Raw genomic sequence first — 23,471 nt, 5'->3', positions numbered from 1 at the left:
CCTAATCAGTTTAGATGTCAAAATTTAGGTTACATATGCTTAAAATGAATTTATGCGTAAAAAGGGTATTTTGGTAATTTACCTAAGGCATAAGAACTATTTATCATACAACTACTTAAACGACGTGACCATAAGGCATAACCTTGGAAGGTTATTCCCTATACAACTATGGTCACCTAATGTGTTTGGTCGGATCCTTATGATCGGCCAAACGGGTCGGGTTCGAAAGTATAAGCGATTGTTTAGATCGCTTACCTTTACGACCCTAGACAAGCACAGATCTAAAAGCGACGAGCTAAACATGCTAGAAGATGTTTAGTAAAGTTAGAAAACAGGTTTGGTATTAAAACAAACGGTTTTAATACTCTAGAGTAGTTTGGTTACAAAATACGCGAGGAAACGCATTTTGGCCGAAACTACGACTCGTCACTGAGCCTAGATAACGTGGAAATCAGTAGGTATAGTCACTAGGGACCATAACCATCGTGATTTCGCTCACGTTATGAAGTTAAAACGAACTTCGCGTTGACCATAAACTGATCAATGCAAAAAGTCAAACGCAGTTTGACTTTAACGCTAAAACGAACAATAAACGCGAAAGAATACTTACAGAAGGTCCCCGCAAGATTCGAACCCGATTCACTCTCAGGTAGGAAGCATATACTTCCACTTAGAGAGTGTCGAATCAGATTCAAATGTGTGGAAGAATGAAATGGGTGAGGGTTATTTATAGATTTCATGGAGCCGTTAAGATCGTTCGTCGTAAAACGTGATTTAATCTCAACCGTACACATGTGCCCATGGTTTTGTAAAACCATGGGAGCCCCTAATATGAGCCCATAGAATTGTAATAACCATTAAATATCAGCCCATGGTACTGCAAAACCACGGGTTTAAAACCATCAAATCTCAAAAGTGGACCAAGTTCAATGTATCTGCCAGAAATTTCAAAAATGGTCCCTGCACATGTAAAACTTGATTGTTTTGCACTTTTAAGCCCCATTAACCCCATTTCAAGGCTCTAAAATAAAGTTAAAGTATAGGGAACTTAAAATATGCTCAAAAACATCTTGGATGTCGGTTTGTTTGGTCGTACGGTTGCGTTGTTCGGTTAATTACGACGGAAATCGTAATGAACGCAAAAACGATCCAAATTACGCGACGAATGGAATTTTATTATGCCAATCAATAAAATAAAATATTTTAATGATTACATAAATTTTTGGATGTCCGGATATATTCAGGACGAAAGATATGCGCGAAAATGCAAACTTATGCACTTTTGACGCTTTTAGTCTCTATTGATCAAATAAGTTTATTTTAGCATACCGAACCCCTCAAAGCTTATTTCTATGCTATGTAAAGGATACTTAGGGTATCTGTAACTTATGATCAAGTTCCGGAATGTTCGTTACAGTACAAATCGGCATACTTTCGCAGTTTGTCGAATTTAGTCCCTGTAAGCGAATAAACTTGATTTCGGCATACCAAACCTTATAAAACTTATTTCTAAGTTATGTAAAGGTTATTTAAGGTATGTTAAGCCTATGTCACTGTTCCGGAGTGTTTGTTGCATTAAACTAGTTATATTTACGCATCAGGGCGCATATAACCTTCCAGAAAGCGATTTAGAGCCCGAAATCGAACAAGAGTTGATATGTGCAAATGATACACATATTTTTACAAATACCAAGTATGAAATACAATATTTCATTGGTTTGGTATCTGTTTGATGGTTGAAGTGACACAGGTGTCACAGTTTATGTTAACAGTATTTATATGTAACAGTATTTATCACATCAGTGTTTTATACTATGTTAGATTGTTAGATTTCATATCACTGATATGTTTATATATAACGGTACTAGGTTTTTACTCGGGATTGCTTCCCGGGCTCGGAAAAGTTATTTAGATTAATTACTATTTGTTATTAATACGACCACATTACATCAACCATCTTATTCTATTCAACAACATTGTCTTAAAATCATCGAATTAGATCATGAACCCATATTATAGATCTTACAAAAGCACAACAGGATAAGATGTTGACAAAAAATTCAAACAGATGTTGACCAAAAGTAAATAAGATGTTCAATAAAGACTGACGTACTTAAAGACTGATGAGAGCGTTGCACTGTTGAGGACAAAGCCCTGTTAAAGACAACCACTTATGTACCTAAAGGCTGATCAACGAAAGGAAAGCCACTGCTCAGTAGCAGCTGCGTTTCAGCAACTACAGCGGATTCAACTTTATTATTTATTTATCAGTGTTTCTCATGTAACAGTGTTTAGTGTAGCAGTGGTTCATAAAGTTTATCTCTCGAGACAAACGCTATACAAACTCAAATACGAACCACTGCCCAATAACAAAAGTTGTTCAAATTAAAAGCAGATATTCTACCTTTGTTTATGTTAACATATTTATCACATCAGTGTTTTATACTCTGTTAGAGTGTTAAATTTCATATCACTGGGTTGTTTATATATAACGGTATTTATCACATCACCCCAGCATCCTAACTGATTATATGTAATACTTTATTTTAAAAACGTCAAACATTCATCTTAAAAATAGTTAAAAAGATATTTTTTTATGAATTATAAGCATTAAAATGTTTTTAGGCTATCCACTGATGACTTAAAGTCTCCCACTGTTTTCATTGTAATCATTGCAACCACTGTTATTATTCCATCAGTGTCTTTATAAAACAACTGTGTTCCATTACTCATCAGGGGTTTGCTCGTGGACAATTCATAGCCGTCAGATCTTTTGTAACCGCTGCCACGTCAGCATTCACTTTTTCTGCTATAAAACCCTAATCAAAACCCCCAAACAGCTTTTTAACTGTCGAATCGAATTCAGTTTTCCTTTTTCAAAGCAGTTATCCTCCATTTCTCTCAAAATTCCTCATCGTCCTTCTTCCTCAAATGGCAAAATCAAGGTCTTCATTAGTTAAAAGGAAATCCAGTCAAAAGGTCATAGAAATTCGATACAAAGCTCCCCATAACTACTTGGGTCTGTTAATAAAACCAAGTAACACTGATACGTTAAATTCCATCATAGATGCCCTTTCGTCTTCAAAGTACAAAACTTTGTTGACTTCTGATGCTCCGATTTACTTGGCAACCCAGAGGGAATTTTGGAAAAATGCAAAACTTGAATATCAAGATAAAACACCCATAGCGATCAATTCCTCGATAAAGGGTGTTGATGTTAAAATCACACCACAAACCATCTCTGAGGTGTTTGAACTCAATAATCTTGAAGGTAAGACTTTTTTCCCTAAAATAGAGTATCAAACAGATTTTTTAGAAAGAGGGTATGCAAAGCAAATGAGAAAAAACACTTTGCAAAAAGGCAGTTTTCCCCCTGCCCAAGGTTTTTATTTCATACCCTCTTAACGTGTGTTTCTAATAAGACCACTGCTTTCAATGAAATTCCATTAAAGATCCAATACCTGGCATATGCTATCTTGCATGGGGAAAACTTTAACTATTCACAGGAGATCTTTAATGACTTGGTAAAAAATGTTGATAGCAAATCATTTTTACTATTTCCAAGGTTCCTAAGCTTTTATTTTCAAAAGAAATTTGGAAAGGATGATGCTCATGTACTCATCCAGGGTGAATCTTTTCAAATAAATGGTCTTAGACCGTTAACATTTACAAAGCTATCAAACGTGTCCAAAACACAAGCAGAGGCTCCTGAGCAGACTTTAGCAGCTACCACTGCTCCTCAGGCACCTGCTGCTGAGCCCACTGCTCAAGGTGATCACAACAGCAAAACAACTGCTGTGAACCCCACACCTAAATCCACCAAAAGACCAAGACAAAAGAAAACACAAAAGCCCCTCAAACCTAAAACAAAGGCAACTCTGGAAGATGAGATCCCAGAGCAACTGCCGGTGAAAACACAAAAGTCACCAGAAACCACTGCTGCTACTTCCTCACAGCAGATGGTAGAAATATCTCAACCTGAGCCTCAAGCTCCTCCTGTTTCTTTTCAAAAAGAACAGGTTGTAAAAATAGGGACATCAAATTATGTTGCTTTAGACTTAGTTAAATCCATCATCCCCAGCCCACTGCCCGGGGCAAATCCTCTTTCCACTCCCATACTCACTGTTACAATTCCACCACAAACAAAACTTTTGTTGGATGCAGTTGATATAACTCAGATACCAATCAGTTCCTCTCAACCACCTATCACTGAGAGCATGCCACAAAAAGTGACTGAGTCTGAGCTCCCTATCATTGCTAACCCACCAACAACACCTGAGGAGGTTACACTGCAGGATGTACAAGTACTTCCTGTCAGTAGTTCAAGTGAAGTAGTTACTACAAGTGTTGAACCCACTGGTTTACACTTAGGTAGTAGTTTCATTAATCAGACTTTCTTGAAGGCAATTTCTTCTATGGGAACCTTTCTAAATACTGGTGTGTATCCTGTATACACTTGTGAGCTTAGATTGGTAACCTCTGCTGAGGAAAGAAGTCCCCAGTTCCAAGAAAAAGAGGCAACAGGGGATGACTTTTGGGAAAGTCTCCCTTAGTTAACCACTGTTACAACCACCTCTGGTGGGAAATCAGATGATCCCATTAAATTGGATGATGGTTTAATGTACCGAAAATTGATGGAGAGGGTTAATAAACTGGATACATCTGTTGCAGAAATCAAAACCATACTGCAACAGTTGTTACAAAAACAGCAGGCACCACCTGCTCCCACTGACCTTTGGGCATTATTTCAACCTCTGCTTCACCAACAAAGAGCAAATGCTGATCAGCAACATGAAATTCAGCTTCAAAATATCAGAAATATCATGGAAGCCAGGTTCAAAGACACCCAGGCAGATATAAAAACCCTGAAGGCTCACTTTATGAACACCACTGGCACTGCTCCTCCCTCTATCATCTTTGTGGACAAACCCCCACCAAATAATGCCAAAATGGCGGAGAAAATGAGGCAGTTGAAGAAAAAGGGATATGAAGATGGTCTGTACATTGCACCAGATAATTCAACAATGCTTGCACACATCCCCTTGCCAGATGGTTCCAAAAAGGTTGATGTAACCTTAAATGCCATTGCTGATGCAAAAGCAAGGGTGAAAAAGGATAGGCAGGAAAAGGATAAAGGAAGTTTTGAACCGGAGAAGAGAGTTTTTATGGAGATGAATGAACAGGGTATTTCTGAGCCAAAGGATCTAGAAAATCCTCAGCCCATAAGAAAGTCTACTAGAAAAGTCATACAACCCAAAACCACACCTCCCAAATCCAGAAAACAAAATCCCAAATCTTCCAAAAGCTCCACACATCAATCTTCCAAACCAACAGATGTTAAAACACCTGTTGTATCAATAATTGTTGCTTCTTCAGTGGTTTCAACATCTGTTATCCAAACAACTTTCACCACTAACACTTCAACACACACTACATCCACTGCCTTATCCCCATTACCAAAAATCTCTTCACCACCACCAATACCACCTGCTAAAAGGCAGAAGACAACAGTTGACACATCATCCGTGGTAATTGTAATAGTGGTTGAAACCCCAGTGGTTTCAACAGCTGTTAGTCAAACACACACCATCACTACTCAAACACCACAAACAAAACCATCATCACAAAACTTACCACCTGCCTTAAAGCAAAAGACAATTGTTGATACATCAACAGTTGTAGTGACAACAGTGGTTGAGACACAAGTTGTTTCGACAACTGTTAGTCAATTACCTACCACTTTTAACAATCCTTCCCAAGCCATAATTCTGTTTGCTCCAAAACCTCAAATAGAAACACCTCCTCCTGAAAGTGTGTATACTGGAAGAAAAAATCTTCAAGTGCATGATGATGACATACCAGCACCTGATCCTGTTTCATCTGTACCTTCTAAAATCACCAAACCTGAATCTTTCATTCCTCCAAAATTGGTCAATCCAATCAAAGATCCAATAGCTCTTCAAGGATATGACTTTGCAGATACTACCCAGCAGGTGCCAGTTATCCACTGGAAGTCCATGCAGTAAAGAATGAAATGAGGCAGTTCTACACAGTGGATGATCCTTCAAAAAGGAAATTCCCTTCTCTGCTTGGTTTTAGAAATCCAAAAAACATGGATGAATATCTAAAACTAATAGCTAAACAAGCTCAAATAATATCTAGGGTAGAATGCGAAGGAGAAAATGACAATGTGTATTCAAGTCATTATCAGTTTTTACTCACGAAAGTCAAGCTCATGGAAGACTATGCTAGAGATTTGAGTAAAGAAATGTCAAATTTACCACCAGAAGCTGGCCTACGAAAAGATGTGAGAAAAGACATTCTGGCACTGATCATGAGTGAGAAGTTCTACCCTGCCAAGGAAGAACAATTCCAAGATTGGCCACTTGTTGGTCTCAAAGCAGAATTCAATAGAATTGAAAGAGTTTTAAGAGATCCAAGCATGAAAAGGTCAGCACCAAACTGGCGTAAATACAAAAAGGCTATTGATGATCTTAACTTGGAGTATAAAAGAAAGAAACAATAGTTGGTTGATGCAAAGGTTGCACCTGCCAAGGCCATAGCAAATTGGACAAGGCAGTACACTGATGAAGCTTATGAAAGGCTGAGAAAAAGGAGAGAAACAGATCCTAGCCTTCCAAAGAAGCCTGATTACATAACTATTAACATGTCAAAGAAGCAGGTCCACAATTCTGAACCACTGTTCACATCATCAGATACCTCTGTCATTATGTTAAACCAAAGAAAGAGGCAAAAGTTGACTGATGCAGAAGAGAAAGAGCAAGAAGCTGGATATTTTAAAGAGGCTATGAAGAAAATGGCACTTGAAGATGACAACTCAGCAAAGCTTCAACATACATTGGAATCCAACCACTGATGAAGCATAAAAATTGAAGCTCAAACTACTGATGGGATCCAAGCATTGTTGAAGATCAAAGCATTGTCATTTAAGGTCTGATCACCCTTTGAAGATAGCACTGATCCTTAACATCAGTGCTTAGATTACAACAGTGGAATGAAGAATCAATGTATATGTATCAGTAGTTTGAATATAATCAGTGTCTGTAGTATCCGTTGTTACAGATTCAGTGTTTATGTTGAACATTTGATTTACTTTTTGTCAACATCTGTTTGAATTTTGGTGAACATCTTATTTTGTTAAGAAGTACAAGAACAAACATTTTTACAAAATCCCAAATCACCCAATCATTTAAGTGCATTGAAGTAAAATTGGAAACGATGTTATTCATGTGGTCCTGTTGTGCTTTTGTTTGATCTATAATATCGGTTCATGATCTATTTCCGTGATTTTAAGACAATGTTGTTGAATAGAATAAGATGGTTGATGTAATGTGGTCGTATTAATAACAAATAGTAATTAATTAATCTAAATAACATTCCGGAGCCCGGGAAGCAATCCCGGGTAAAAACCTAGTAACATTATATATAACTTAAGGTACGTATCCTTTCGTTTAAAACTCACGTCTGTTAGAAACAATTACCTTAAAGTCTATACCCCTTCGTTTAAAAGTCGTGTCGAATGAAAACAATTACCATCCTTCAATTCACATATATAAACTAGGGGTGTGCAATAACCGAACCGTTAACAGAAATCGAACCGAAAACTGACAAAACCGAACCGAAATTAACCGAAACCGAATTAACCGAAAGTCGGTTAACGTATATTTTTTGTTACCATCGGTTAACCGAAATTAACCGAACCGAACCGAATCATTTATTTTTTTATATATTTCTAGCTTTTATACCTCTATTTCATGTATTTTATGTTTTATACTTTCATTTCATGTAATAATACCTCTATTTCATTTATTTATATCTTCATTTCATTTATTTATACCTTCATTTCATTTATTTAAACATCTATTCATGCATTTATACCTACATTTCATTTATTTATACATCCATTTCATGTATTCGTACATCTATTTCATGTATTTATACCTCCATTACATGTATTTCTAAGCCAAAAAATTAGCCCTTGTTTGAATTGGGTATTAACCGAAAATTAACCGAACCGAACCGAAAACTAACAAATTAACCGAATTAACTGAACCGATTAACCGATGACTTCGGTTACGGTTACGGATAATGCTAATAACCGAACCGAACCGTGCACACCCCTAATATAAACGGTGTGACTATGAAAAGTCGTGTTAGTTAGAAACAATTAGCAACTTCTTATTAACATTGCCTTATCCCCACGTTTTATATATACTAATTTAAAAGAAAACATTTAACAAAAAATTCCCATTAGTTGCGGTGGTAATCACAAAATGTTAAACACACGCGATGACGGTTCGATCTTGACTACACACACTTTCATCGGTTTTTTATCCCATCTTTTTCCTTTTACCAAATCCATTTTGCCAACATAGGGGAAGGATCTACTAAAAAGTGGATTTTGCCTAACTAGTTTAAGAAAAATTGTAATAATGACATGTGACACTTCTAATAAGTAGAAATGAAGCGCATTTTGATCTTTATAAATAGGAGTGAAAATGACATGTGACACGCTTTTGTTTTTTAAAAATACAACAAAAAAATCTAGCACAAAAAATCTAGTACAAAAAAATCTAGCATAAACAATCTAACACAAAAAATGTAGTACAAAAAATATAGCACAAAAAAATATAGCACGAAAAAATTCAGCAAAAAAAAAAAAATTAGTACAAAAAAATCCAGCACAAAAAATTGAGAAAAACAAAATTTAATTCAGCACAAAAAATTTAGCAAAAAAATATAGTACAAAAATACAGCACAAAAAAAATGTTACACAACATAGAAATACATCACATTTTAGTGGGTTTTTTTTGTCTTTATATTTATATTACAACATGGTACTCAAATTAAAAATAAAAAAGACGCTCGATTTTACGGTAAAATTTTTATGAAAAAAAATGTGGTATAAAAAAGTTATGAACGTTTAAAAAATGGGGGTGGAATATGCATGTGCCTTGCATGTGGAGAGAGAAAGTCCATAAATAGAATTTTCCCAAGATACCCTTGCAATCCTCCTTTCTCCTACACTTTCATCTTACCCCTGCCAACATATACTTAAATTAAATTTAAACTAATGAGATTTCTCGCGCTTTGCGACAAAAATTCAGACAATATCAGTTTTGTTCATTATGAAAGCCGCACTCACTATAGTAATAGAAAGAGAAAACCTTGCATCGATATCATCGATCAAAAACAATAAGAACGAATATTAACACCAGTACCGATATTTTAAGTTGATATCGGTTTGGTTTATTTGTGTTCTATGTACCGTTGTTGTTTATTTGATATCAATTTGGTTCATTTGTATTCCGAGTTTGGTTTTTTCAACATTCCGATATAAATCTTATTAAAAACGAATATCGTTCTTAGGAAACCAAATCGAAACCGACAGAACAACATTTGTATTTAGTTTTATAGTTTTTGCTTTCGAAAAATACGACACCATATCATACCGAATGCAACATGCCCTTCACCTGATTTGGGGGTTCCCTAACCGGGAATGCCATTCTCCATGACCGGTACTCCCTTGCCCACGAGAAAGAGGAGTACGAGCGTTTAACACTGAAGCTGCCTCATCTATGGAGAAGATACGAGCGGTTGAAGAGCGCTTGTCAAAATAAAAAGCCGACTTCGGGGCCTATAAACGAACAGAGCAGTGGGCCGCAGCCGCAGGCCACCAAGAGGTTCGGTCTCTAACTCATCTTTTATCTGAAGAGCGCAATCTCTGGAAAGAGGCTTGTGCTAGAGAGAATGAAAAACTTTAGCATCTTCGTCAGGAAAATATCAACCTGAAGGCGGCGAATGCCGCCCTTGTAAAGGAGAAAGTCGCGGCTGATGCGGCAGTGAAGGAGGCTGAGGCACGCCGTGAGGCCGCGGTGAAGGACCTCGAGGACGCCAATGTTGGTCATGCAGGATTGCCAAAACGGTAGAGGAGATCAAGGTATGTAACATCCTTTTTGAGTCGTTTGTACTTAATCATAATATGAGAATGCCTTTTCATATTTGAAAGTTATTTGTAAGCAGGAAGATTCTTGCAAGGAGCTAGAGGCTCACGAGTTGATTCTTGTTGATGTGAACCGACACTTGGTGGAGGCCGAAGCGCGGGCAACTAAGACTAAAGAAGAGAGAGATGACTTGGCAACAATGAATGCCAACCTTGTTGTTGACCGCACATGGATGCGGAACTTCGGTGTTATTAATGTAAGTGCCCTGTCATTTTTCCTATTTTTTGTTTTTGCCTTAGTATTTATTTGCCACGAAATCATTTGCGCAGATTGTGAACACGATCCTTGACGCACCAGAGAATACGGATACGGTTGCTGACGTGGTGGCCCGCGCACGGGAAGCTAGGTGCAAGGCCGGCTACACTGGGTGTCTTGCTCAAGTGAATGTCGTATCTGTGAAGAAGTTCACTGATGAATGGGGTGCTCTGCGCGGGGTTGACACCGAAGCAACCCTGTCAGCCGCAACCGAAGCGTATGATGGTCTTATTGTTCCTGCCCTTGCTCAAATTGAAGAATGCTTGGGTGCAGATGATTATGTTGACTGTCTCCGCACATTGTTTGAGCCTAAGGGAAATGTTGAAGGTGAAGGCGGTGCCGGTGCATAATAGGTTGGGCATGCGTGCCCTTGTTTTTTTTCTGTTGACTTGTATAGTTTCTTTAGATTTTTGCAACTGTAACAAGTAACCCCTTATGCATCCAGCCGGTGCATAAGTGAGATGAATATATGTGACTGTTTTGCCTCAAAGCGTATAAGTGGGAAAGCAAATCGGGTTCTCGCGTGCCCGCACGAACACAGGTGAATCCTTGTCGATAGGGGTAATGAGCCGGTTGATGGTCACTCGTGCCCAGGCCTGGTGCGAGATTTGGGACCATATCCCTTCAACCACCCCACTGAAACTTCGGCCACACGAAATCCCAGCTCTACATCACTTTACCCATCTCTCTAACACGTTTTCTTTAATCATCATCAGTTAATCATCATAATTTCTAATTGCTCAAGTTCTAATGCCTCACATCCTAAAGTACGAGGGTTGTTTAGTAATTAGATTTTAAATAGTTTATATTAGGATTAGGGTAGTTATGAAGTACAAGGGCTAAAGGTGTCAGGTTGAAAGATTGTAACGTAGGCGCCCCCTAGGCGGTCGACCAGGGAGTTGAGAGTACTCGGCCTAGGCGGAGAGTACTCAGGAGTACTCGGATATGTTGAATTATAAAGAAATTAGTTTTCGGAAATTAAAAATATGTCAAATAACATAAATTTTCAAATATTTATAACAAAATACGTGAAAATGATATTAATTCTTTAATATGATAGACATACGAATTATGTTTTATTTTTTTAAGTCAAACTCGGCCCGAGTTGACCTACTAGATCCGATTCTGATAAAGGTTGACCGCGTTTGATCGATTCCGAATAATTAGGCGGAGTTGAAGAAAGTCGCCTTGGAAGGCTACCTTGTAGCGCTTACTCAAATAGTACTCGGCCTTGGAGACCTTGTTTTACAACCATGGTCTCTTGGGACATATATTAATCGATGGGCACAAGTAGAGAAGAATAGAGGCACCTCTTCAAGATCAATCACATCCACAAGTTCAAGGGTCACAACCGTTCGTGAAGAGACACGTCTCTACAATCACACATGTTCGTTTAGTATAAATAGGGTTTGAATGTTTCAATTGTAATCATCAGAATCTCTTAGACTTTCACATTCAATATAGTTATTCGTTCGATTTTTCGTAGTTTATCATTATGTTGTATTCGTAAGGGTTCTGACAAACAGTGGTATCAGAGCACATGTTTCAAATTTCGGAAGAAGAAGAAACCGATTGGAACATCCTAACCAGGTTCTCTCGAGTTTATTTTTTAGGTTTTGTATTCGTTTCAAAATTGAATTGAAATTTGATTAATTGATTGATAGTAATCAAAGATTTCGTTCATTTGAATTCTTTTTGAAATTCAATCTCGAATCAAATTTGTTTTTTCAAAAGGACTATAAAATATGTTTTAGAAAAAAATGTAATTCAAAATGAATAGCATGTTAGAAATCCGAGAAAATCTTGTGTGGTACAAAAGCCTTCGTGGTACATAACCTTTGTGGTGCAATACCTTCGTGGTGGAAAATCCTTCGTGGTGCAAGAACCTTCGTGGTGACAAGACTTGTGTGGCAAAGCAAGAAAGAAAGATCTGTGTGGCAAATCAAGACCTGTGTGGCAGTCAAAAACCTGTGTGGTACGAACAAGTTAAAACTTGTGTGGTGAAAGCTAAAAGAAAGATTGAAGTAAAGCAAGGACGATAAGATAGAAAAAGTCTAAGAAAACAAATCAGAAAGGAAGTATGTCAGGAAGAGACGACAAAGAAAGCACGTCAACCTCAATTCACGAGCAAGGAAATATATCCCTTCAATGCCCAAAGTTGACTGAATCGAATTACACTCAAAGGGCAATCCTGATGGAAACGATCTTAAAGGCGTATAGTCTTTGGGATACGGTTGTTTCAAAGGAAGGGGTAGATGAGAAAAAGGCGCATACAACGAAAGCAATGATCTTCCAAACGTTATCGGGAGATACTCTAATGCAAGTTACGCAATATGAGAGTGCAAAGGAAGTTTGGGATGCAATCGAAGTTCGATATCTTGGAGCCGATATGGTTCAGAAAGCGCGTCTGCAAACTTTGAGAAGTGAATTAAATGAAACAATAAGTAGTTTCGCAAGCAAGTTAGGTGGTATAAAATCCAAGTTTAAAAGCCTCGGTACCACCATTAAAGATAAGAAGATTGTAAGGAAATTACTTATCTATGTTCCGAAGAAGTTTCTACCAACTGTGGCATCCATCGAGCAGTATTCGGAAATAGATAAAATGACGTTTGAAGAAGTAGTGAGTAGGACTACAGCATTTGAAGAACTCCTCAAGAGCCAAAGTGAACCGGAGAACAATAATCTGTTAATGGCAAGTTTAGAAAATCATTCCGGAAATTGGCATCATGGTAGAGGACGTGGAGGATGTTCGTTTAGAGGGGGAAGAGGGCGTGGATAAAATATGGATCGAGGAAATAGAGACAAGAGCGAGTTCAAGTGTTATAAATGTGGTGAATTCGGTCATTTTACATACGAATATAGCAAACGAAAAGATAAGGAAAAAAGAGAAGGACGAAGAGGCTCATCTCGCGCTGGAAGAAGAATCAATGCTACTACAAGTCAAGCAAGTTCAAGACCTACAACAACTCAAGGATGTTCGTGATTAGGGGGTGAATGAAGTTCTAATCCCTCACATCCTAAAGTACAAGGGTTGTTTAGTAATTAGATTATAAATAGTTTATATTAGGATTAGGGCAGTTATGAAGTACAAGGGCTAAAAGTGTCAAGTTGAAAGATTGTAACCTACACCTCTTATTTGGGTCGACATGTCTCTTGGGACATCTACTGATCGACGAGCACAAGTAGAGAAGAAGAGACGCACCTCTTCAAGATCAATCACATCCACAAGTTCAAGGGTTACAACCGTTTGTGAAGAGACACGTCTCTATAATCACACCTGTTCATTAGTATAAATAGGGTTTGTATGTTTCAATTGTAATCATGAGAATCTCTTATACGTTCACATTCAATATACAATCACACCCGTTCGATTGTTCATAGTTTATCATTGCGTTCGTATTCGCAAGGGTTCTGACCAACAATTGCATTAGTGATTTGTAACTAAGTAGGTGTACATGTCTTTTCTTTATGCTATTTTATATTATTGTAGGGTGTGTCTGCATATATAATACGTTTATCAGGAACGAGTTAAAGCATCACATTTATAGAATTTAAAAACTTATATAAACATTCTTTTGGCTTTAATGTGTGAAGTCCTTGGGCTAAATTAACTGCTATTGGGCTTGGATGATTAGAAGACTTGGATGGAGACCCATTTAGTTTTCTTGTTCATTAAGTTGTAAACCCTAATCTAATCTCTATATATATCCCGTCTATTTAATTTTAATAGTCGTCAAAGGTTAATAAAAGATCCCTAGTTGCAGCCCGTGGACGTAGGTTACCCACTAGAACCGAACCACGTAAAATTCTCGTGTTCGTGTGTTTGCTTTATATTTTCTCGTTTATTATTGCGTGTTCGTTGTGAGTCGTTTATTCCGCTGCGCCATTTGAGACCTAACAAGTGGTATCAGAGCTTCGGCTCGTTGGATTCACGTAACGTTTCGCGGTTTGGTTTATCCCGTATGAAGATCGGTCTCCATTTAGCCATTTGCCGTTTTCACTCACGACGATTCCGTGTAAGTATTTTCTTTTCTTTTGACTAGAAATTAGGAAAACTCAAAGAGGTGCCACGTGAAGGTAGAAAAGAAAAGGAGTATATTTGTTTTATTTTATTTTGGTGATTGAGATAAATAGCAATTTGTTTTATTTGCTTGATTTTGCAAATAAAGAGCAAATTACGATTTTTATTTGTTCTTCGCTGTTTGCGCCAACCAAAAGAAAATAAAGAGAGAGTTGTCGGCTGTTGTTTTCCAACGGAGTTACCAAATACCGATAGTTGCCAAGGTCGTCGTTTACAATCGTTTTTAAGCCGTGATCAGTAGAGTCAAGTTCAATCGTTCTTGGTTTTATATTACAGTTTATTCGAGTTTTTGTTCGGGTTTTGGTTGTTCAAGTTTCAGGTTATTATTCGGGTCGTTCGGTTTCGGGTATGTTTCTCAGTTTTTTGACCGGTTATTATCAACTTGCAACTGGGTAATTTTGGTCTGTTTTCGTTTGTCGTTATGGCTGAAGACAAAAAGTTGGTGATTGAAAAGTTTGACGGTTCGGATTTTAGTTGGTGGAAAATGCAAATAGAAGCATTGTTGGGTCAAAAAGACTTGGATATGGTACTTGAAGAAAAACCAGAGAAAATGGATAAAGTTGAAGAAGTTTTGTGGAATGCCAAGGACAAGAAGGCTAGAGGGGTTATCACGTTGTCACTAAGGAGGGGCGTTGCTTTTAACATCATGTCTGAAACCACGGCGCGTGGTATGATTTTAGCCCTGTCAAACATGTATGAAAAATCGTCTGCAGCTAACAAAGTGTTCTTGATGAGAGAGTTGTTAATGATGAGAATGGAAGAGGGAAGCTTAGTGACCGAGCACATAAATAATTTGAATTCTCTTCTGTCCAGGCTGTTGTCTGTGGGAATGAAATTCGATAATGAGACCAAAGCTGTGATTTTGCTATCTTCACTGCCTAATAGTTCGTTCGGGATGGTGACTACTGTCACTAACTCGGTGGGGCCTGAAGGGTTAGCATTTGAAAAGATGCGGGATTTGGTATTTGGTGAGGATGTTTGTCGCATGAATACTAAAGGGTCGTCTTCTAAGATGTTACATGTTGGCAGGGGAAGGGATAATAGCAGGAATAGTGGGAGCAGTAAGGGTCGGGGCAGGAGCTCCTCTAGGGCTCGTCCGAGTGTGCGTTGTTGGGACTGCAACGAAAAGGGGCATTACAGGAGTCAATGTCCAAATAAGAATTCTAGTGGAGGATCAAAGAATTCTAATGGATTACACACTGCTGCAATAAGCGACTCTAAAGACGAGGCCTTGATACTTTGAGTTGAAAGTAGTGTGGAATCCTGGGTCATGGATTCCGGTGCATTATTCCATGCTACCCATAGCAATGATGGCATGCGGAATGTTAAAGAAGGTGATTTTGGCAAGGTTAGGCTCGGAAACGGTGAAATTCTTGATGTGACTAGCATGGGGGATTTGGATCTGGTTACTACTTCGAGCACTACTTGGACTTTATGTGACGTCAAGGTTGTTCCAAAGCTTCAAACGAAGTTGATCTCAGTTGGGCAGTTGGATGAACAAGGCTTGGACGTTAAGTTTGGTGGTGGAAAGTGGAAGGTCGTTAAGGGAAATCTCATGATTGCTAGGGGTTTCAAGAAGGGATCGTTATATATGGTGCATGTTCCGTCTAGGGAAGTGACCACCCCAATTAAGACGAACGCCAAAGTCAGGCTCGCCGATTCGATAGTTAAACGATCCAGTTTGCAGAAAAGGACTCTGGGACTTCAGGTAATCAGCTTGAGCGTATTCGGAGGTCTGAACATGTACGGGATTTTTGTAGTAGTGGGAGCATGGTGAGTGTTCCGACACCGTCTGAAATCGACGTTGCTTTCAGAAGACCAGAAATCCGAATGAAATCTCTCCTGAGAAGTCTCTGTTAGTGGGGAGTGTTCCTCTACGAATCCCTGTATATGATGGTTCGAGACTATGGGAATCAGTTGGGATTGAGGATGTGAATACGGGGTCTTTTGAGACCGGGTTGAAGCCATCTGGGGCTTCAACGGGCCCTTCTGTTTACTGACGATGATTGGGCCAACTGCAACTGGGTTGATTGGGGATACAAGGTTTGAAGTTTGGTTTGTTCTTAGGAGCTGCAACTGGGTTGATTGGGGATACAAGTGGGAGATTGTTGGATTTAATGTGTGAAGTCCTTGGGCTAAATTAACTGCTATTGGGCTTGGATGATTAGAAGACTTGGATGAAGATCCATTTAGTTTTCTTGTTCATTAAGTTATAAACCCTAATCTAATCTCTCTATATATCTCGTCTATGTAATTGTAATAGTCGTCAGAGCTTAATAAAAGATCCCTAGTTGCAGCCCGTGGACGTTGGTTACCCGCTAGAACCGAACCACGTAAAATTCTTGTATTCGTGTATTTGCTTTATATTTTCTCGTTTATTATTACGTGTTTGTTGTGAGTCATTTATTATTCCACTACGCCACTTGAGACCTAACACATTCAAGATGCATAAACGCAAAATTTTATTGTAACAGATTACAATACAAGCTTTAAAGCGTGCAAACTGATAAATAACTTCAATAAAAGAGACTATAAAGTTGATACAAACCCCGTCTTATATTGAACGCCAAATAACTTGAGATGTTACTCATTATTTAGATATAAATAGAGCTTAGGTGTACGTGTATATCATACACTATATGGCGTGTATAAGAAGGGATTTGATATGGCCTATAAGCTCTTCTCCAAGCTGCGTGAAATTATCTTTGCCGTTATACATGACATTCAACACCTGAGTCAAGGTGATGACACGGTCTATTAGAGGCGTTGGAACATTTTTACACATGAGTGACTCTTGGGTTAAATCTTTCCACAAGTCTTCAATTTTGCTGTTAATTACGTTGCCAACATACTCCTCGCTGACATCATATTGCTTCATGTATGTTTGAACACTAGATACCACATGTGTTCTTTCTTTCTCTTCCTGCACTTTCACCATCATTAGAAACTAGTCATAAAACCTAACAATTACATAGTCTATACAGAAATTAGATGAACCTTTTGAGAGACGATATCATTCATGTATCTAGAAAGTACACATGAAGCTTTGATAAGAGGAGGTGTTGCGAGAGCCCATTTGAAGGACTCATCGGTGACTATGTCACCCATGCCAACAAAACATGTTGGTATGAGCATTCCATACCCGCCACTCACATATGCCACTGACATATGCTCCTCGGTTGTTGGTACGTACCCCTCATTTGCCCATTTTGATTCCTTCATATAGCTTCTAACAAGGGCTTTCATCTGTATGTGACAACATGTATAATCACATGCACCAAATAAAAGCTCTAATTATTATATATAAAAGAGATTATAACTTACAGCTTCTTTGGCATAGCTAAGATGATGTGCTTTTCCCTCCGTTTTCATGATTTCTTCCATTTCTTCGTAAGCATCCATGAGCGCTTGGTATATCAATTTCATGTATTCTGGAAGGACGTCTATGCATGTTATCGACCACCTATATTTAAGTTATGGTTCACATTTTTAGTAGTTTGATTAGAAATATTTTTCTAACGACTGGCTAGAATGTGTTCGTTAGGCGAGCTATATTCATGTGTTTCAGATAGTTTGCATAAATCATGTGTTTCATATAGTTTGCATAAATACCTTTCAATTGCTTCTGTGAAGATCACAAGTTCTTTATAAGTACCATAAGCATCATAAGTGTCATCAAGAAGCGTTGTTAGTGAAAATACTTTTGCTAAGAAAATCCTAGAACGGGAATATTTTGGCTCAAAGTAAACACCAAGTGCCCAGAAGAAACATTCAACCATTCTATCTCTTGCATAAGGTAGATTGCTCGAGACATCAAGAAGTTTCCACCACCTACAATAAATTAGCATGATTTTTTTTTTTTCCTTTTCAAATCTTCGGTATAAGTTAAGAAAGGGAAGTCTTTATTCTATTGTATTGGAGTTAAATTTGATACGTTCGTGTATGAAATATGTGCCTAGATACCTCGCCAATTGGTTGAGCTCCTTCCTATGCAATGACTGAAGCAAGTTGAACCCTAACTTGGCTAGTTTAAGTAAATTCTTGTTATGGGAATCTTGTTGTTGGTAGAAAGGAATGTAACGCAATGCCTCTAGTCTTGGCAACCTTTTTCGTATAGGTTGCCTTAAAGCCTCTTGTATATGGGTAGACATTGTAGGGTTGCTCTCTGTAAGATCCTTTGCTATTTTGTTAAGACGAGTTCTTGTAGAAACAAGAGCGTCTTCTAGTACAACTTCACCTTTCACTCTAAAATATGTCGCTTCATACAACTCAAGCAAATCTTCAACATCACTGCTGAATGATTCCGTTAAGGAGCCGTTTCCGTCTTTATACTCATTGAAAACATCTGTTTCGAATTATATAAAAGCTTATTAGCTTCTTATTTATAGTAATCAGTATTAATCAATGGCTGAAACTATTCACACGCCAAGGCTGTCTATTTCAAAAAAATTTAACGGTATATAATATTAATGGTATAACATTAACGGCCATATATTTTAAGCGATTTAACGTTGGAACCGGGTGAGAATTTATACCACAAATACATCAAAATAACCAAACAAAATTTTGATGCGTTATATAGCTCTATACGCAGCGTATATAAACCCTGGTTGTCTGTGCCAATGATTGCTGGGCAGGCTTTGAATAGCTCTATACGCAACGTATAGGTGTAAACGTATACGCTGCGTATAGCTCTATACGTAGCGTGGGTACAGGTAGGGTTTGGTGTGTATATAGCCATGTAGACCCTAATCAATTCATGCTTACCACATGAAACATAGAAGCCATGTTGTCGCATGATTCGAAACCAAAGCGCAGGGTTTCCCTTGTTCCAGTCACCACCATATATGTTATAAATATGTTGTAAGGCTTGCTCAATCTCTTCTTCAAAATAATACGCTATGCCGAGACGCTGGATTGCATCAATGAGTTTTAACAAATTGGCATGTTCTGTTTGAACATCTAAAGATGATAGTATATCTTTTCTCACAACTTCCTTCAAATCTTTGACTTTTTGCTCTATCTCAGCTTTCTCTGCAGGGTCCTACATTTAAACATTGCTCATAAGTTAGTTTTGTTATATAAACATAATTAATATCTTACAAAGGTCTAATAGTTTTCTTACCTCATCATATATGAGAAACTGATCTCCCCAAATACTAGGAGGAAATTTGGCATTGGGACGAATTACTTCCTCTTGTTTGATAGACATGATCAAGAAAATGTTAGGATATTCTATTGTATTAAATCACTTGCTATATGTTATTTGCATAGAGGAGAGCTCACCCCTATTTATAGATTTGATTGTAATATAAATATTACACCTCATGTTAGATGTTTAACTTATTCAGTTCCAGAAGAACACTTTAAGTCTTTCACAGGAACTTTGTTATTAGAGAAATTCTAAGCATATATTTCCTATCCATTAATTTGTAAAAAAAAAAAAAATTGTGAGGGCTTTTCACTGTTTAATCTTTTTCTAATATTGACCCATTAATTAATTTGTAAAAAAAAAATTGTGAGGGCTTTTCACTGTTTTATCTTTTTTCTAATATTGACCCTTCAACTTTCATTTCTTACACATAATATGCTTCCAAAATTACAAGATTATCCCTTCACTTTCATTAAGCTTAATATATAAACCTTAAACTTTTTATTTTTATCTTTTTAGTTTCTTTTTTACGTTGGTTATTTATCGTTTTGATTTAGTTATTCTTTTTATGATAATTTTTACATTTCGGTCAAAATTTCACACGCTACGCGCGTGTGTGGTTCAACATTTTTACGTCTCTTTTTTGCATTTTAATGATTTTCTCGCAACGCGCAGGTACAAAGTCGACTTAATTATTTTGTTATGTGTTTAAAGTTTATGTCTATTTTTTGTGGGTTATTCTTTGCGCACGCTACGCGCGTGCGTGGTTTAACGTTGTTATGTATACTTTTTGTTCGGTTTAATGGTTCTGCTGCAAATCATGGGTTCTAAATACTTGTTTTATTTTAATATTGAAGACTTGTAAAAGTTCACCTACACAAGAGGTAAGATATATATATTTTCTTTTTAATTTTGAAAATCTTCTTATGCCAAATAAACACAACATATATATTTTCTTTTTAATTTTAAAAATCTTCTTATTCCAAATAAGCCGCCACTACACTAAATTATGACACATAGTCATAAATTCCCACGTCACCATATTATAGGTTTATTAAATGTAAGATAACTTATATACTTTATAACTTATGTAAGAGATAAAGTTTACATTAATTATTATATTAGGGTGCAGGGTGTGGGAAAGGGCTTTATCAGGACATGTCAGTATTACATCAGATCCACGTCAGTTAGGGGACTTTATCATGCCCTCCCTTAACTTGTAGGGTGTGGGATAAAGCCCCGTCATCATTACCTAATTAACTTTTTAATTTATATATTTTATTTTTTAAGTTAAATGCCAATTTTAATAACTAGAAAATAAAAAAAAAACATAACTTCATTAAATAAAAAAGAAAAACATTACAAAGTCATTACTAAAACATAAGGTACTAGAAAATAAAAACTACATATATTTCGGCCAAATGTGTGCCTTACAAGCCTCCAAAATGACTCAGACCTCCTCCGCTAGATTTGAAAAGTCTGTCGCGAGAAATTCCATGTCTTTCTGGGTTTGTTTCTCCATTTTCATTTCTTGCTCTTTTTCCTTAGTCGAGATTATTTTGTTGAGACTTGCCTCGAACTCGTTCAACTTTGATGGGCCATCCGATGACGTTGAAGAAAACTTTCCTCGTGTCGCTGCCTTACTTTTATCCCTACCCTTTGGTCATGGCAGCTCTTGCGGTTCTTCAAATTCGTCAGCATCGTCGTTTAGATTAATTGTTGTACGAGTATCGGACTCGGATGGTTCGGTAATGGATGTTGATTTGGACCGTTTTGACCTAGGGCGGGTTGGGTCGAACGGCGGTACAAGGTGCCACTTTGGGAGATTTGCGAAGAAGCTCCCACGAATTTACCATCGTAAAGTGATGCCCATGATACAATCTATAGTCTGTGTGGGCTTGGGTCATAACGTCCACGTCGCTCGAACCACTTTTTCTTCGATAATTGTTGACGAGATTAGTATGTATATTCTTGAAATTGCTAACCTTCGTCCTCATAGCACTCCACTTTCCGGAAAAAGAGTCGGCCGTTCGATATTCGCCACGATCCATTGCTGCGAAAAATTTCTCACGTATACGACCTCAAAATACCTTTATATCTTGGTTGTTTCCTATAAAAAATATATTTACAAAAGTATATGTTTAATTTAAAAAATATATTTACAAAAGTATATGTTTATAAAAGTATGTAAAAAAGTATATGGAGATAAAATTTACCAACAATCTCATCTTCCGATACGTCGAGCCATTCTTTTGCCAACTCAAATTCTTTCTTAGGCGACCAAATCTTCCTAGTAGCACGTTTTTCGGTCTCATCCTTCTTTCGATGACTTCTCCTTTTTGAGGAAGCGGGTTCGGCTTGGGTTTCAGGTACGCATTCGGTTTGGGTTGTGTTTTGGGTTTGGGGAAAAAATGGAGGTTGGGAATAATACCCGTAAAAACCGGGAATCGGTGGAGTGGTCGGATGAGGAGAAGTTGGGGTGCTAGGTGGCATCTGATAATATCTAACCTCACCCGTACGCGGGTCTCTCCGATAACGGTCTTCTTACTCGTTGTTTGGAGCACTTTGCAAAAACGGATTGATCGGATCCCACGGGTTTTGGTTGTTGGGAAAAATTGTGGTAGAAGTGTATAAAAAAGTGTATAAAGATTGAGGTAGAAGTGTATAAAAAAGTGTAGGAATATGGGGTATTTATAGGTTAAATTTATAAAACTGGAAATTTATTTTTTTTTATTTTTTAAGTTTGAGGTTACCGTTTAACGGTAACATTGACCAAGCTCTCCTCGATCCTGCCAATTCCATCTCGTTACCATGCTGGCGATGACGCCATGGCGCCCCCCTTAAAGATGACGGTATGGGCGGTGGTGCCCCATCGACGCTATCGGAAGTGAGGTGGCAGGGGTGGCGTCACCCTCCGGCCTTAGCGAAATATTAATTTCATTACATGCTATTTCCGAAGTACAATTTGTCCCTCTTGGATATTTACATCAAAGTGTTTTTCTTTAGAAATGCACCAGCCTTGTTTTGTTTACATTTTTATTTCAAACTATGGTAAAATTTAAACCAACAATCATAATAAAAAGCTTAATGGTGACTTTTTTCTATGTGTTAAATGTATCTAAAAGGGACAAATGTATCATTCAACATGGCATATTTAAAAACCGATAATCATTTGTTATAGTTTTGTACTTTAAGAAACTAATATTATTTTATATATCAAATTCTTCTTGTTTCATGAATCTATATGCACACATTGCTTCTAGTCACTACATAGTATATTAATAAAAATGGAAGATTTAAGCATGAAAAATGTATTATGAAAACCTCAAATAAGGTTAGAAAGAAAAACAAGTTATTTGTTGTTAAGCCTGAACGAGGAACTAAGGGTCTGTTTGGTATATTATAATAAAATACACAAGGAAATGAAATAGACGAGGTAATCGAATGGACAAAGAAATAAAATAGATTATCACTATTCCATTTTCTTGTTTAGCTACCATGTGGGAATGGAATAAATCATTACTTTGTATTGTTTGGTAGGCATGAAAAGACGAATAAATAAAATCAGCGGTGAGTGACGGTAGTGGGTAGTGGCGGCGGCGGTGGGTGGCAGTGGATTGCGGTGGTGGTGGTTGCCGAGTGGTAGTGGTGGCGAGTGGCGGTGGGTGGTGTTGATGGGTTGTGTTGGTGGGTGTAGGGTTGTTCACGAGCCGAACCGAACCGATCGGACCTTTGCTCGTGCTCGGTTCGTTTACAAACCGATCCGAACCGAACTGAGTGTTTTTTCAACCGAGCAAAACTCGGACGAGCGTCTTTCGATCCGAGCATTTTTCGAACGAATGTTGAGCGAGTATCGAGCGTCGCAGAACAAAATAGGAAAGTGATGATAGGGGTGTTACATTTTAGAGTAAAGTGCAATTTTCGTTGCTGAGGTTTCGTCCGATTAGATCATAAGTAT

At 37.7% G+C, this 23,471-nt stretch overlaps 3 protein-coding genes across 3 annotated transcripts; 2 read left to right on the top strand and 1 right to left on the bottom strand.

The window, feature by feature from the left end:
- The first annotated feature begins 4,823 nt into the window (after positions 1-4,823).
- Positions 4,824-6,026, top strand: LOC110882325 (mucin-2-like). Its single transcript, XM_022130376.1, has one exon. The coding sequence runs from the start codon at positions 4,824-4,826 to the stop codon at positions 6,024-6,026; it is 1,203 nt and encodes a 400-aa protein (XP_021986068.1).
- A 6,334-nt stretch (positions 6,027-12,360) lies between these two features.
- LOC110882326 lies at positions 12,361-13,059 on the top strand. Its single transcript, XM_022130377.1, has one exon. The coding sequence runs from the start codon at positions 12,361-12,363 to the stop codon at positions 13,057-13,059; it is 699 nt and encodes a 232-aa protein (XP_021986069.1).
- A 3,852-nt stretch (positions 13,060-16,911) lies between these two features.
- On the bottom strand, positions 16,912-19,573 carry LOC110885547 (beta-caryophyllene synthase). The gene is made up of 7 exons (XM_022133244.2): positions 19,487-19,573; positions 19,129-19,405; positions 18,325-18,706; positions 17,974-18,192; positions 17,686-17,824; positions 17,359-17,607; positions 16,912-17,284 (listed from the first exon to the last, which is right to left on the bottom strand). Exons 1-7 carry the CDS (start codon positions 19,571-19,573, stop codon positions 16,997-16,999), a joined length of 1,641 nt encoding a protein of 546 aa, XP_021988936.1. The 3' UTR covers positions 16,912-16,996.
- Between the last annotated feature and the right edge of the window lie 3,898 nt (positions 19,574-23,471).

Source organism: Helianthus annuus, chromosome 4, assembly GCF_002127325.2.
Source record: "Helianthus annuus cultivar XRQ/B chromosome 4, HanXRQr2.0-SUNRISE, whole genome shotgun sequence".
Lineage (NCBI taxonomy): Eukaryota > Viridiplantae > Streptophyta > Magnoliopsida > Asterales > Asteraceae > Helianthus > Helianthus annuus.
Note: the sequence above shows the minus strand (reverse complement) of the source record. Positions and strands in the feature narration are given on the sequence as shown.